Here is a 16,938-nt window from a genome sequence, read left to right as displayed (position 1 = left end):
ATTTTTTTCATACAAACTGTTATAGGTTTCTATTTTATGATTTCTACGTTATCAAGTCAGGACAAAAACATTTGAGTTTGTTTTCTAGCAGAAAAATTAAACAAAATGTTTTTATCTGAGCAGCATATTACACAAGATACTACTCTTCAGATTAAAAAAGAAAACATAAAGAAGGTTACTGGGATTTGCTGTAAAATTAAGAAGCAAGTGTGACAGTGTTCAGAAGAACTGTGGCCTGTTCTGCAAGATGCTCAGCAAAACCTACAGCTTCTTTCCTTATAAAACTGCACTAATTGTACCACTAATTTTTTTAAAGCAATAGGTTAATCTCACACCATATATTGACTTTGTTTCATTTATTATGGCTTACTGCTGTTGATGATTTTTTTTTAAATGTTGAAACATTGCATTTCATTATTTTTAAGCCATTTTTGGTCTACAGCATTTTTTTACTTGTGACCATCCATCTTCCTCTTGATCAAATTCCAGAGGTTTTCAATGTGGTTGAGGTCTGGAGATTGGGCTGGCCATGACAGGGTCTTGATCTTGTGGTCCTCCATCCACACCTTGATTGACCTGGCTGTGTGGCATGGAACACTTTCCTGCTGGAAACCCTAATCCTCAGAGTTAGGGAATATTGTCAGAGCAAAAGGAAGCAAGTTTTCTTCCAGAATAACATTGTAGGTTGTTTGATTCATGTGTGCTTCACAAACAAAAATCTGCCCCATTCCATCCTTACTGAAGCACCCCCAGATCGCCACCAATCCTCCACCAAATTTTACAATGGGTGCGAGACACTGTGGCTTGTAAACCTCTCCAGGTTTCGGTCTAACCATTAGATGACCAGGTGATTTTTTGGGGGGGGACTGAAAATTAGACTCCTCAGAGAAGACGACCTTCCTCCAGTCCTCTGTGGTCCAATCCTTATGGTCTTTAGCAAACCTCAGCCTGGCTCTTTGCTTCTCATTGACAAAGGGCTTTTTTCTAGCTTTGCATGACTTCAATCTCACCTAGAGGAGCCTGTTTTAAACTGTCCTTGCTGTGCCCTTAATCCAAGCTGCCATTTGCCATTCTTTTTGTCAGGCACTTGATGTCATCCTCAGTGGCGTGCACAGACATGAGGTGGTGCTCAAGCACCTGCCCCTCTGCCCTCTGTCCAAAAAAGTGCCCTTTTGAATTTTTTTTTTTTTTTACAGTTTACTGAGGCCAATGTCGACATGATCTTTTAGAAAAGCCGCGGCATTAAAAGCGTGTGTGAAAACAATGTCCCGATGTGTGCCCCCTCCGCACACATACCGGACCTCTGTCTCTCTTGCTCTGTCACGTGAACAAGCGTGCAGTGCATTCAATGTGAGGTTGCAGCAGCATAGCGTCCTGGAAGCCACGGCCTTGTTGTAGCGCAGACAACACATCGGGCAGTCAGTCAACTCTTCCCCTGCCCCACCAGCCAGGTAACACATGAATCGAGTGAAAATGTATTGTTTGCCCTCTAAGCCCAAGCTGTAATTATTTTGTCGTGAAGTAGCCCGTCGCATACAGAAACAACTGCACATAAGTATTATATTTTTTGCTAGACCATTTTCAGATTTAGGAAAACAAAAAATTATTTTTTGTATTTTGTTCAACTAGAGATTCCTGGCAAAGTCAAAAAGCCTTGATGTAATAAATTAACATTAAGTGGTTGTTTTACACCTTTAAAAACTAAAACGGGTCAGTGGCGACCCGAACACAAGAGGAGGGTTAAATCTCAGACTTTTATAATAAGGTGTTCTACATGCACAAAAAAGTGCCCTTTTTTCCCCCCAGAACACTTGCCCCCCAAAATGTCTGTGCACGCCACTGGTCATCCTATGGTTGTTGAGTGACAGTTGAAGGAGTTGACAATCATCCTGGTCAGTGAAGAGTTATTTTCACCCTCTGCCAGTCTGTAACTTTGTTGTCCCCAGTGTCTACTGCTTAAAGGAGATACGCAGAACCATGGCCTCACTTTTTGTTTATAAATGCCTTGAGACCTCAAGAATGGCATAGGAATAGTTTTAAGCATTAACAATACATCTAATTAATCTAAATAGTAATTTTTACGATTAAGGTGATTCATACAAGTAGCGGTCTGAGTGAATGACCTTGACATCTGTGACGTCACAGCAGGAAGGCTATCGGTCTCATCACCATTTTCGCTATACTAAAACACAGAGCTAACTGCAACTTTGATCCTCCATTTCGAGCTAATTCAGGGGTTTTCAAAGTGTGGGAGAGTCAGCCCCCCCCCAGAGAGCAAATAAACAACAGCGCCCCTTACAATTTTTGTTGTTGCTATACTTAATGTTGCATTCGTATTTTAAAAAATGGTTGTTGTACACATTTTTTTTCTCATCTCATTATCTCTAGCCGCTTTGTCCTGTTCTACAGGGTCGCAGGCAAGCTGGAGCCTATCCCAGCTGACTACGGGTGAAAGGCGGGGTACACCCTGGACAAGTCGCCAGGTCATCACAACCATTCACACTCACACCTACGGTCAATTTAGAGTCACCAGTTAACCTAACCTGCACGTCTTTGGACTGTGGGGGAAACCGGAGCACCCGGAGGAAACCCACGTGGACACGGGGAGAACATGCAAACTCCGCACAGAAAGGCCCTCGCCGGCCACGGGGCTCGAACCCGGACCTTCTTGCTGTGAGGCGACAGCGCTAACCACTACACCACCGTGCCGCCCCCATTTTTTTTTCCTTTTACACATTTTAAACATCTGTGCTTTTTGAAAACATCTTTTTTTTTACACTTAAAACATGAGCTTTTTTAAAACCTTTTTTTTTACACATTTTAAACATCTCATAGCATCGTTAGATAGCACCTCTTGGCAGACAACACACTGTGGCAGTGGAGCATCTTCAGATCCAGTCCATGAAAATCCAAACTTTAAATAATCGTGGTCATACTTCCTTCTTTTTTTTTTTTGCTTGGCCCAGACTCTGTCTCCTCACTCACTGTAGCTTTAGGTACTAAAAATTGATCCATTTTGTCTCTGGCAAAGGCTAGCTGAAGTTCGCTAAATGTCCGCAATAGTAACTTATTCTGGTTTATTTTTCCTCACGTTGCGCCCCCCCGAAGAACTCTGGCGCCCCCTAGGGGAGGCGCGCCCCACACTTTGAAAAACCCTGAGCTAATTTATCGCCATGCCATGTAGATGTGTTGCTGGCGGGTGCAGCAACATGACAGAAGGTGGATTTATGTTGCATTCATGGCCCAAGAATATTCAAACTGCAAATATTTGGATGCGTTTTACAAGAAATTCACAGATTGGGCGCCTATGAAGTGGTCTCTCTTCTGCTCTGCACATTATACTGAGGACTCGTACGAAACCTCTGATCTGTTGAGGAGCATTGGCTATAAGCCCGTATTGAAAGAGGGTGCAGTACCAACAATTAAAAGAAAAGAAAACAACAAGAAAAGGAAAGTAAGTTCAGTTCCACCAGTTCTCCCGGAGCGTGAGCCGAGCAGTAATGGCGGCGTACTCAGTATAGGGAAAATGGAGAATGAGTGGACCAGTCGTCAGATTTCTCTGCTGGATATGTGGTCCCCCCCGCTGGATATGCTTGCCTCAGCAGCAATATCTCGCCCTTACAGGGAAGAAACGAATGAATGAAGAACTGAAAGTCAGATTGTTTCAAAACAATTGGCCACAAGCTCGGTCTTCAAGAAGTGAGAACACAGATGAGTAAGATGCAACTCTCATTTGGTTGCATGACAAAAAACAACATTCGTTGTTTATCTGCATTTAGATTAATACATGTAATTTGTATTGTGTATTTAAGTTACCGGTATAAGATTTAATTTGTTTCAGAATGTGATTCTCAGTTCATCTGATTATTTAATTAGCCTTTTACGTTTTATCAGTGAAAATGCATGCATGTACATGTATGTTGCATAAGTTATAACACCTATCCTGTTTTAATAAGAGTCACATGAGACTGTCAGTTCAATTTCATCCAGTTCTCTAGATGGCTTTGTTCTCTGGGTTTATTTCGTAAGGTGGGGGCCTCCGTGGCCAACATGTTACTATCGGATTCACTTTCCGATGGTTCGAACTGATACGGTTCTACATATATAGCAGTAGCATGTGCACACACTCCAATTTCAGGACTGTCACAGTCAGATGTATTACTATCTGAGGAATCTGAAGAATCTCCAATAAATCCAAACAAAGAGACCATTGCAACCACTCTTACCTGCCGAGTCTGGCTTTGGTCTATAGCATCGGTTCCCACTGTGACGTCACCCACCCAGGGCTGGCTGGCTCGGCAGGGTAGCTCGAATGCCAACTTTGCAGTCGATTTTAACTCTCAAAAATATATATATTTTTATCACCAATTATGCAGCATACAAGAGTCAAGGATGGAGATACTATGCACTCAGAAATGTATTTAAAAATAAGGGTTCTGCGTATCTTCTTTAACTTTGTTTTTATGAACTGCCGTCTTTGAAATTTTCAGGATGGAAGCAACTTGATGCTCACTGTATCCCTCTACCAGTAAAGCCAGTGTTGAACCCTTCCTTTTCTTACTCAAAACTTTTCTTTTAAACTCTTTTAGCATGGTGAATAGAGGTTTTTGTATTACAATTAAATTTAAGATACTACTAGCACTGTTTTTGCCATCCAAACTGGTCCTATTGCAAGAGGATAGTGATGACCACAGCAGTGGTTTTTATACTTTTCCTCATTTAAATAAGCTTTGGTTCAGGTGATCATTTCATCAGTACCTTAAGTTAACTGAGGTGTGCTTGTGCTTGTAATATATACATGCTATATATTACATAGACATGAGTGTTGTACTGGGGAATACGCTATTTGTATTTTTCGTACAGACTACATCCAGGACATTTGAGAACTACAACCATGACATATTTTCCAACATCCTCACTCATGAGGATATCAATGAATTGTTTTGATAAATTTGCATACTGTTTGTGACTGTTTAATATAATAAAAAGAAAATCACATCATGGTTTAAAGATATGAAGTTTATCTTATGTTGAAAAACTCATATTTTTCATCCAAAATACATCACAGATCTGATTGATGATATTTCACTCTGACAATGTCGCTCCCGGTGTTTTCCCGCTGACTTGATACACATTGTCAAAATAACAAACTGGTTCAAAATTAAAATGATACCTAGCCCTGTCAACTGTATGCTATTTTGTGCTGTCTAAATAATGCAATTACACCTGGTAAAAGTTGAGAGATTATGCCTCCTGATAATCATGATTTCATTTTTTCTTTCAGTGATTTGAATCGTCATATATTTGTATCACAATTCATCATTGCACAATATATCCTTAAGGCCCGGTCCCACTGGCCGATGGACACAAAACGTATGCAAAAAGGACACAGCGGACGAGCAAAATTTCGGGGGTGGCTCTATCCGTTTTCATCCGCTCCAGAAATGGACAAAATTGGCGAAAATTTGCGAAAACAGAACGGAAAAGAACGGACGTGGGTAGTATATAGCGGGGATGTTAAACGCATGTTCATAGGAAGCCTAGCGGATGGAAGTGGATGACAGCTCCGAAGGGGTTACCGGTGATAACTGAGAAGCGGACGCATAGCAGAAAGAGCGGATGCATAGCGGATGAAGGGGATGCATCACGTACGCCTAACGGAAACAAAGGGGATGTTGCGCGGATGTATATCGGATGCAGACCGATTGTCCGCTAGTTGTCCTTCTACATACTCTAGACATACTCCAGACATCCTCAATATACGAGATACATCCCAGATATAAACGCTTTGTCCGTTTTGAATACTTTATATACGAGATGCATACGCTTACATCCTTTCTATTTCCGTGCTACTAACGATGAATAGACGTTTCATGTACCTTATCTTTCCTCCCTCTTTCCGTTTTCAGCTGCAGCGGATGTGAGTTGCGAGGATGCCCAGAGGATGCAGAGAGGATACAGCAGACGTTTAACGGATGATAATGGACATAGAACGTTTGTTGCTCGTATATGTCGCGGATTTACATCGTACACGGCGGAAAGTTCATCCGTTCTAAAAGTTTTGTGCAGCTCAAAACTTTTTGCGCGGATGAAATCACAGTGGACGGATGCTTGATGGATAGAGCGTATGAAGCACGTATGCAATGAGTACACAACGGATGCATAGCGTTTTCCAACGGATGGCAAAGATTTTTTTACGTTTTACATCCTCTTTGCATCCGTAAGTGCAGTGGGACCGGGCCTTTACATGCTTAATTTAGACTCCCAATTTGTTGTCACCGTATTTCATAAAGAATTTTAGCCCTAAAAGTAGGTCCTTAACCTGCAAAAAATGTATGTGGACTCCAGAGGTCTTTTTAAGTCACTAAGACCAAATGACAAACAATCCCAAATGCCTGTTGCCAGTGATAAATGACAATGAATTTCACTATATGGCCAAAAGTGGACACCTGCCCATGCTTATTTGTCTTTAAACATCCAATACCAAAATCATGAGACAGACACAGGGAGAACATGTAAACTTCACACAGAAAGGTCCCAGTCAAGACACAGGTAAAGACACAGGGGTTTTTTTTGTTTGTTTTTGTTTGTTTGTCTTTAGCAATATACTGGACATGTCCTTGCACTATTTATTAGGTACACTGATCTTTGCCATTTATGCAGTTGAATAACTCCAGGTTTTTAAATTCCCTTTTTCCACATCCCACACAGCGGTGGAACATAAATAGCATATTGCTTACCCTAGCTCGAGCATAACATTTTTAGACACATCGTTAATGTCTGAAAATACTACTTTGAAAACTACCATCCACTATAAACCTAGGGCGGCACGGTGGTGTAGTGGTTAGCGCTGTCGCCTCACAGCAAGAAGGTCCGGGTTCGAGCCCCGTGGCCGGCGAGGGCCTTTCTGTGTGGAGTTTGCATGTTCTCCCCGTGTCCGCGTGGGTTTGCTCCGGTTTCCCCCACAGTCCAAAGACATGCAGGTTAGGTTAACTGGTGACTCTAAATTGACCATAGGTGTGAATGTGAGTGTGAATGGTTGTCTGTGTCTATGTGTCAGCCCTGTCGACTTGTCCAGGGTGTACCCCGCCTTTCGCCCGTAGTCAGCTGGGATAGGCTCCAGCTTGCCTGCGATCCTGTAGAACAGGATAAAGCGGCTAGAGATAATGAGATGAGATGAGACTATAAACCTACAGACTCTCATTCCTACTTGTAGTACAACTCTTCCCATCCTAAGCACAGCACTCAATTCCATTCCTTATTCACAGTCACTAAAACACATTTGCAATGAGCCAAAAAAGTAAGAAAATATATGATCAGTTGTATAACTGTGGAACCTTGGTATATACCGGTACATGTCATGTGAGGCCTTTCAAGTGATATCCTGCAGGGTGGCCATGATCCAGTTGCTAGTAGTGGACCCATGCTAGGACACAACAATAAAGTGTGACAACCCTTTTACCCTCTTCTCTCATTCAACCTTAGCTGTCATACTGACGGAGGACAAACAGAGACAGTCTCAGCCATGGACAGTATGTTTTATTTATGGCATATTTTGGGCTATTGTAAAGGTGATTCCTCACAGTGTTCTCTTCCAGGTGAATGAAAAATGCTATAGTCCTGTCAAAATAATTTATATAGCTACATGTACAATATTTGCATTATTTGTAATTTATATAGTCCTGTATTCATTAGCCTTCTATTGTCTTGTATATTGTGCCATGGCCTTAGAAGCATAATATTTAATTGGATTATAAATGCATATGGTGTTTCCAGGGTGCGTCTGGAGGCCTTCTCAGACAACGGTGGGAAACTGCAACTGTCACTGCAGGAAATCATCGAATGGCTGACAACTAAAGATGAGGAGCTATCAGAGCAGCTGCCTATAGGGGGTGATGTAGGGGCTGTGCAGCATCAGCATGATTTCCACCAGGTAGTATCACACAAACATTCATACAAACACAATTCCCTGTGGGGATCCAGACTAGAATAGGTCCCCAGCACCCCTTACTGATAAGAGGTGATAAATGGGGTGACTTGTTGGCTGTGAGTTGTGACACAGGTCAGTGGAGGAAGAGATCCTTCTACTTGAGGAATGTGGTCTGCTGAAGTTACCACAGGTTCAACACAGTACTTTGGCTCCTACTTCACTCAGATGGGTGTTTGAAAGGGCCTGATCCAACCAATTGGCGAGTCAAAGCTTTTTCTGGGAGAACATCTGGCAGAAATACTGACCATTCCTTTACTCTTCCCAGAAGACTTTGTCAGAGGGTGAATCGAGCAAGAACACTTCAGTTCCCATGCTCAATTATACCATCCCTGTATCTTTGGTGCACATGTGGAGGATAACTGTGATTCTGTACATCCCCTTGTTGGGCTCCAAGGTGGATAAGAAGCAGAGGTGATGAAACTAAACTCAACCAAAATGGCTAATAAACAACCCCCCCCCCCCAAAAAAGATGCTAGAACAGGACCTAGATGCTGACTGTGACACAGGCTGTAGGACTCCCTCGAACAACAATAACTGGCAGAGGTTCATAATTCTAGAGTCCCTGCCAAAAAATATGCCTCTCTCTAAACTGTGTCCATTTGCTATCCAGAAAGGAATCTCAGGAATAGCAGAGACAGTTAAAGATATCAAAAAAATTGAGGTCTGGTCAAATCCATGTTGAATGGCCAAAAAAAAAATCCTATTGGGAAAACCTGCTGCACTGTAACATGCTGACAAATGCCCCAATAAAGACTTTCCCTCATCCTACCCTGAACTACTTTTAGAGTTTTCTATATTTCTGCATAAATATGACCTAAAACAACATCAGATTTTAACACAAGTCCTAGAAGTAGATAAAGAGAACCCAGTTAAACAAATGAGACAAAAATATTATACTTGGTCATTTATTTATTGAGGAAAATGATCCAGTATTACATATGAGTGGCAAACGTATGTGAACCTCCTAGGATTAGCAGTTAATTTGAAGGTGAAATTAGTCAGGTGTTTTCAATCAATGGGATGGCAATCAGGTGTGAGTGGGCACCCTGTTTTATTTAAAGAACAGTGATCTATCAAAGTCTGATCTTCACAACACATGTTTGTGGAAGTGTATCATGGCACGAACAAAGGAGATTTCTGAGGACCTCAGAAAAAGTGTTGTTGATGCTCATCAGGCTGGAAAAGGTTACAAAACCATCTCTAAAGAGTTTGGACTCCACCAATCCACAGTCAGACAGACTGTGTACAAATGGAGGAAATTCAAGACCATTGTTACCCTCCCCAGGAGTGGTCGATCAACAAAGATCACTCCAAGACCAAGGCGTGTAATAGTCAGCAAGGTCACAAAGGACCCCAGGGTAACTTCTAAGCAACTGAAGGCGTCTCTCACATTGGCTAATGTTAATGTTCATGAGTCCACCATCAGGAGAACACTGAACAACAATGGTGTGCATGGTAGGGTTGCAAGGGGAAAGCCACTGCTCTCCAAAAAGAACATTGCTGCTAGTCTGCAGTTTTCTAAAGATCACGTGGACAAGCCAGAAGGCTATTGGAAAAATGTTTTGTGGACAGATGAGACCAAAATAGAAGTTTTTGGTTTAAATGAGAAGCGTTATGTTTGGAGAAAGGAAAACACTGCATTCCAGCATAAAAACCTTATCCCATCTGTGAAACATGGTGGTGGTAGTATCATGGTTTGGGCCTGTTTTACTGCATCTGGGCCAGGACGGCTTGTCATCATTGATAGAACAATGAATTCTGAATTATACCAGCGAATTCTAAATGAAAACGTCAGGACATCTGTCCATGAACTGAATCTCAAGAGAAGGTGGGTCATGCAGCAAGACAACGACCCTAAGCACACAAGTCATTCTACCAAAAATGGTTAAAAAAGAATAAAGTTAATGTTTTGGAATGGCCAAGTCAAAGTCCTGACCTTAATCCAATTGAAATGTTGTGGAAGGACCTGAAGCGAACAGTTCATGTGAGGAAACCCATCAACATCCCAGAGTTGAAGCTGTTCTGTATGGAGGAATGGGCTAAAATTCCCCCAAGCCAGTGTGCAGGACTGATCACCAGTTACCGGAAACGTTTAGTTGCAGTTATTGCTGCACATGGGGGTCACACCAGATACTGAAAGCAAAGGTTCACATACTTTTGCCACTCACAGATATGTAATATTTGATCATTTTCCTCAATAAATAAATGACCAAGTATAATATTTTTGTCTCATTTGTTTAACTGGGTTCTCTTTATCTACTTCTAGGACTTGTGTAAAAATCTGATGTTGTTTTAGGTCATATATTTTTGCAGAAATATAGAAAATTCTAAAGGGTTCACAAACTTTCAAGCACCACTGTACATCCTAACTTTCAACCATTAACACCTCCCAGAAAGAATTCAGAGAGGCTACTTCAGTGTCTCTGTTGATACTTTCATTCCTAACCTCCTGAGATGTTTCAACTGTCTGAAATTTGCCCATGGTTTTATAGGATACAAAAACAAGCCAACCTTCTGCACCTACGGTGAGGAAGGACATGAATGGAGCAGTTCAAGACACCCAAAATACAGAAATTGACAAGGCAATCATACGGTACCACATTGTTCAGACTATCCCATTTGGATCAAAGAAAAAGACATCCAAAGGGCTCAATATGTCAAGAACATAAGCTACCCAGATGCAGATAAACTGGAATGCTCACTGAAATGCTTTCTGACTGACACATTTGAGAGGTTATTTGCTTCCATCATCAAACTCACTACACAAATGGTTGCTTGCCAGACAGATTTGACCTGGCTAAGCAAAGACAAACCTCAATTAATCAGCAGTAACAAAATCTCAGGACTCTTGATGAAAAACAAGACTGTGAATGCCCAAAGCCAGACCATCATATATCAAAATCCAAGCATGTCAGGAGAATACAACCGGTCATCAAAAGAGAAGGGGGGGAACTCCCAGTACCATAGCATTGCCAAAAATATGTTAAGATATGGCGGCATGGTGGTGTAGTGGTTAGCGCTGTTGCCTCACAGCAAGAAGGTTCTGGGTTCAAGCCCCGGGGCCGGCGAGGGCCTTTCTGTGCGGAGTTTGCATGTTCTCCCCGTGTCCGCGTGGGTTTCCTCCGGGTGCTCCGGTTTCCCCCACAGTCCAAAGACATGCAGGTTAGGTTAACTGGTGACTCTAAATTGACCGTAGGTGTGAATGTGAGTGTGAATGGTTGTCTGTGTCTATGTGTCAGCCCTGTGATGACCTGGCGACTTGTCCAGGGTGTACCCCGCCTTTCGCCCGTAGTCAGCTGGGATAGGCTCCAGCTTGCCTGCGACCCTGTAGAAGGATAAAGTGGCTAGAGATAATGAGATGAGATGTTAAGATATTAGATCACAGAAGAACAATAACCCAAAGGTTATTGAAGTGACGGAAGCTACAACTTTTTGTAGTTGAAGTTTTTCTCCTAAGGACAAGAATAAGAGATGTGTTCCTATCTTACCCACCTGATGAAGCACAGCCACTTTATCCAATGGAACTGCCATGGTTTCAAAGCCAACCTCACTGAAATGCAGCGTTTAGCCACCATATTCTGCTTCTGCCATCTTCTCCCTTCAGAAGATCCATCCATCATTAAATGGCCCCATATCCTTAAAAAAAACTTTTTACAATACATAATTCATGATTCAAACACTCAACGCCCTTTAGGTGGCTCAGCTGTTCTAGTAGGAAATTACATAATTCATTCTTTGTGATATAGACTCCAACCTACGTACAAGCAGTGGCAGACCATCTAACACTCCACAAAACAATACCTTTGTACTCTATTTATTTACCGCCAAACATGCCTGTGACGCTTCAAGATTTAGACAAGCTTGCTACCCAGCTTCCACCCCATTTATACTTTTGGGTAATTTCAATAGACACAACCCTGTATGGGGAGAGAACCACTATAATGCAAAAGCGAAGACATTCAAGAAATTAATTGGAAATGACACCCTCTGCTTCTGAAATGATGGCTCTTACACTTATCTACACCCAGGACATGGAACCTACTCTACAACTGATCTAACTATATGTAAACCCTGGCTACTCTCGGACTTCTCCTGGTAGGTCTGGAATGACCACTTCCTCATAATAATAACCTCTACCAAAACAGACATGCAACCAAGAACCCCAAGGTGGTATTTAAAAAAAGCAAACTGGAGCTCCTTCCAAACTCTCTGCAACATGAAATTTAATCAGAAGCCTCATCCAAAGCAGGAGCCCATACAGAACTTCACCAAAACTCTAGTAGATATCACAGATGAAACCATTTGAAAGACCTCAGCAAAACCATATCACAGATCTAACCCATGGCTTGATGATAACTGTAAAAAGGCAATTGAAGTTCAGAAAAAAAAGCAGAGAGATTGTTCAATAAACATCCAACAACAGAAAACCTCACCAAACTGAAAAACTGTCAGGCCCAAGCATGAAGGCCATCAACAAAACAAAGAGACAAGCCTGAAAGATCTTTGTATCTAACATTACATCTAACACATCCACAAAGAAGGTATGAGACCTGATCAAAAAGATGAAGGGCAAAGGAAGCAGATCTCAAATTAAACATATTAAACATCAGGGCAGACTACTAACTACCAATCAGGAAACAGCAAACTTGTTGGCAGAAACATTTGAGAAGAACTCTTCCATTGAGAACTTAGGTTCCAAATTCCAAGCCATCTGAATTCAAGAAGAACAAAATCAACTCAACTTCTTCGATAACACAGAACCATACAACCAACCTTTCACAATAGAAGAGCTCTTACTCTCCCGAAGGAACTCCCATGATACAATAGTGGGACCAGATAAAATACATTACCAATTCCTACAACAGCCTCATAGCATACTTCCACTTCTTCTGGAATCTTTCCATAACATCTGGAAATCAGATAACTTACCCAGGTCATGGCAAGAAGCAACTATTATTCCCATCCTCAAACCTGGAAAGGATCACACTGCCCCAAAAAACTACTGCTTTGATGAGCTGCCTCTGTAAAACTATGGAGAGAATAGTGAATAACTGACTTGTCTGAATACTTGAATCTGAGAACCACTTGAGTAAATAGTGGTGTGGTTTCAGATGAGGAAAGCGCACCCTCGATCACCTCATTTGGCTCGAGTCCTATATATGTGATGGTTTTATTAGAAAGGAACATGTCATCACCATCTTCTTTGACCTAGAAAAGGTGTTTGACACAACTTGGAGATGTATGGTATCCTAAAAGATTTATTCCAAATGGGCCTAAGCGGTCACCTGCCCATTTTTATCTCATGTCCTGGTTAACAGACACTTCCAAGTCAAAGTGGGAACTACTTTTTCAAAACAACAATGAGCCTGGAGTCCCTCAAGGAAGCATCCCCTTTGTCACCCTTTTCAGTATCAAAATAAATAGCTTGCTATTAGTGCAGATACTTTCTTGCAGTCTTTATGTGGATAACCTCTGTATCAGCTATAGGAGCAAAAGCATGAACACAAATTGAAGTGTGTGTGTGTGTGTGTGTGTGTGTGTGTGTGTGTAAGTAATCAATATGTGGCCAGTTAAAAATGTGTTTTAATACACTTCATATTTATTTCTGTGCTGAGCCAAATTGCAACAAAATTTCGTTTGGTGTACACTTGTTGCATACTGAATGACAATAAAGGTTGTCTAAGTTTAAGTCTAAATTCTCCAAAACTAAAGCTGTCTGCACACACTTGACTCCTGTGGTCCCTTCATCATGACCCTGGGCTCTTCTTGGATAAAGAACCTATAAAAGTGGTCAAAGAGTTTAAATTCCTGGGAATCACCTTTAATAACAAGTTGACCTTCATTCTACACATGAAATCTCTGAGAACCAAGTGTCTCCAAGCACTTGATATTATTGCACATCTACTGAGTGCTTATCAGGTTTTGATTGGACTATGGGAGTATACCATAGTTTATGGGTCTTCCAGGAAGTCATGCACACGTGCTGGATACCGTCCATCATCAAGGACTAAGACTAGCCCTGGGAGCCTTCAGGACCTCCCCTGCACAGTCTTCCAACACCAACATCTATGGTCATATGAGACCAAACCCAAGTTTATCAGTCCTTTTGGAGTGAGAATAAAACCCCACCTGGAAAACCTGAACATCAGTCTGAACAGTCTGACTCAGAAACACTTCTGCTCTATCCCTCCATGGAACTCGAAAAGACCCATTGTCATGATGAACCTGGGCCTTCATAAGAAGGCAGCAACTCACCTAAATGTCTACTTGCAACAATTATTGGACATAAGATGCCAGTTTCCCCTCCATAGACCCATTTTCACATATGGTTCCAAAATGAACAATTGCATATCTGTGGCAATAGCAAATGAATACATTCATTACAGGCTATGCATCACAGGAGAAAGTTTGATCTTCACAGCTGATGCCCATGCCCTGCTCCAAGCACTTGAATATACAGAAGATACAAAACAACAGAACTCTTTAAAGTCAAACAAAACCCCAAAATAAATGATGTTTGCTGATCAAGACAAGTGCCCTGATGTGCCCCACTGCATTTTTAAATTAAAAATAAAAATGTATAACAATTTATCCATTTTAAAAATTATGATATTGTTAAAGAATAGGCTTACCTAGGTGCAGCCATTTGTGCAGAAATCTGCCTGTGACATAAACGGCACGCTAGAACACCGTTTGCCATAGTAACACACAGCCATCAAATAAAGGCTTCTAATTCTAAAAATAAAAATGAATCCCTGGGTGTCACTGCTCTCTCTCTCTCTCTCTCTCTCTCTCTCTCTCTCTCTCTCTCTCTCTGTGTGTTTTTTTTCACTGCTTCAGATGGGTTGAATGCAAGAAAGAACTTCACTGTGCTGTCATGTATATGTGACAAAGGCTTCTACTTCTAAAAATCTAGTTGGAAATTTTCTGTAACCATGTGATTTTTACTGGAAATAAAATACATGAATCAACAGACTTCACTTTTATGAAGTTTAAATCTCACTTGGCTAGATAATGCGTATGCAGTACTGACACAGATACTAGTAAACAACCCCGTTGTCATAGCAATGCAATAATTGCCATCTAAAAAACACTGAATAGCTGGTGATTGGAATTTATAGGGAGTAAAAGGCTCCCAAAGGCAAGGTATGAGTCTGCTCACTGTGTGTGTGTGTGTGTGTGTGTGTGTGTGTGTGTGTGTGTGTAAGAGAGAGAGATCACTGATTCAATGCTCAGGCTTATTTTTGTATGAGGGGCCGCATAAGACTTTATCTATTCTGACCCTCTCACATGCATACATTCTCCTCTCACATACATACATTCTCCTCTCACATACATATATTCTCCTCTCACATACGTATATTCTCCTCTCACATACGTATATTCTCCTCTCACATACGTACATTCTCCTCTCACATACGTACATTCTCCTCTCATATATATATATTCTCCTTTCACATGCATACATTCTCCTCTCACATACATATATTCTCCTCTCACATACATATATTCTCCTCTCACATACGTACATTCTCCTCTCACATGCGTACATTCTCCTCCCACATACACACATTCTCCTCTTACAGTACATACGTATATTCTCCTCTCATCTACATCTATTGTCCTCTACGTAGATTCTGCATACATTCTCCTCAACTGGACTGACTGATGCCAAAGTCTAAAGTCAAGCCTTGCACATTTACAGTGGTGCCTCACCCCATGTTCCTTTGTATTGTTTATCACTAGGCATTTGCATTTCTGTTTATTTTGAAGACAGTCCACCTGTCTGCATTGGAGACTGAGCAGCTTTTAATCTCAGTCTAAAGTCAGCTGTATTGCTGTATCCCTATTTCTCCTCCCTCCTTTTCCCTTTCCTTCATTTCTTTCAGGCAAAGTGCCTCTTTATCTCTCTCTGTATTGTAGTGTTGCACAGCTATTCTGAACAGGGAAGTCCATGTCAATAAGTTTCACATTGTGCACTAATGTACAGTATGGTAAGCATGCTAATTATCGGTTAAGCTAGGCTATTTTAATACCAGCCTCACTGTGTGTTTTGCCTAATCAAATGAGAACATCATAAAGCAGCATAGCTATAGCCTTCAGATAAGTTGTTGGAACAGTTTCTAAGGTAGCATTGTAGGCCAATTTAGGCCAGGTTAATAAACAGAGGACTGGCATGACTTTTTGTAATACAACGATGCGGCACCTCTTTCTAGACAACAACAATAATAGAGGGTGACTGACTCCAGGTTGGAGTCTGGCCTGGGACATTTCCCGACCCTACACTATCTCTCTCTCCCTGTCATCTCCCTCTAGGCTACCCTATCTCACTGTCCCTTTTCTGTCCTCCTGTCATGATCTCTGGTGAAAATCTTTAGATTTTTTTCAATAATAGTAATTTAGTCAAAATATAGCCTATTTACATTTTATTTTTATTTATAGTTATTAGGCCTATCAAGTACAAAAATTCAAGCCAAACCAACAATAGGGTTCCCTAAAATTATATAGGCCTATATATCTATATATAGATATATCTATATAGGCCTATATACCTATATATCGAGGGTTTGGAGGCAGAGGGAAGTAAGTGGCATTTCTGGCGAAAATGAGTTCTATATACCAAATGAAAGGTCTTGATGAGCTCTATCTAACTGTACCAAAAAGACACATCAGAAATCAACCTATATTGAATAAAACAACAAAACAACAAAGACCTTACTCAGAAGTGGGCATCGGTGTTGGAGCCAAAAGGGCGTATGTCCCATTTACACCTATGGCTTAGATAGGCTTAGAAGGCCTAGCTTAAGTGAAGTCATAACAACAAGATAACTGAACAAGATAACTGAAATTGAACTGCTTGAAAGTACAGTAGATGTTAAACTGTTCAAGTATTTGAAATGAAAGACATAAATGTGAAGTCATAAATGAGAATGGAGCAAAGGGATGCG

General features: G+C 41.2%; 1 protein-coding gene across 1 annotated transcript in view; it reads left to right on the top strand.

The window, feature by feature from the left end:
• drp2 (dystrophin related protein 2) overlaps positions 1-16,938 on the top strand; it is a 353,984-nt gene that overhangs the window by 84,075 nt on the left and 252,971 nt on the right. Inside the window, exon 2 of the mRNA XM_060926712.1 lies at positions 7,777-7,933. Within this exon, the coding sequence (XP_060782695.1) occupies positions 7,777-7,933 (157 nt within the window). The remainder of the gene's footprint in view (positions 1-7,776; positions 7,934-16,938) is intronic.

This window comes from Neoarius graeffei, chromosome 8 (genome assembly GCF_027579695.1).
Source record: "Neoarius graeffei isolate fNeoGra1 chromosome 8, fNeoGra1.pri, whole genome shotgun sequence".
Taxonomy (NCBI): domain Eukaryota; kingdom Metazoa; phylum Chordata; class Actinopteri; order Siluriformes; family Ariidae; genus Neoarius; species Neoarius graeffei.
This window is presented reverse-complemented; position numbering and strand designations above follow the sequence as displayed.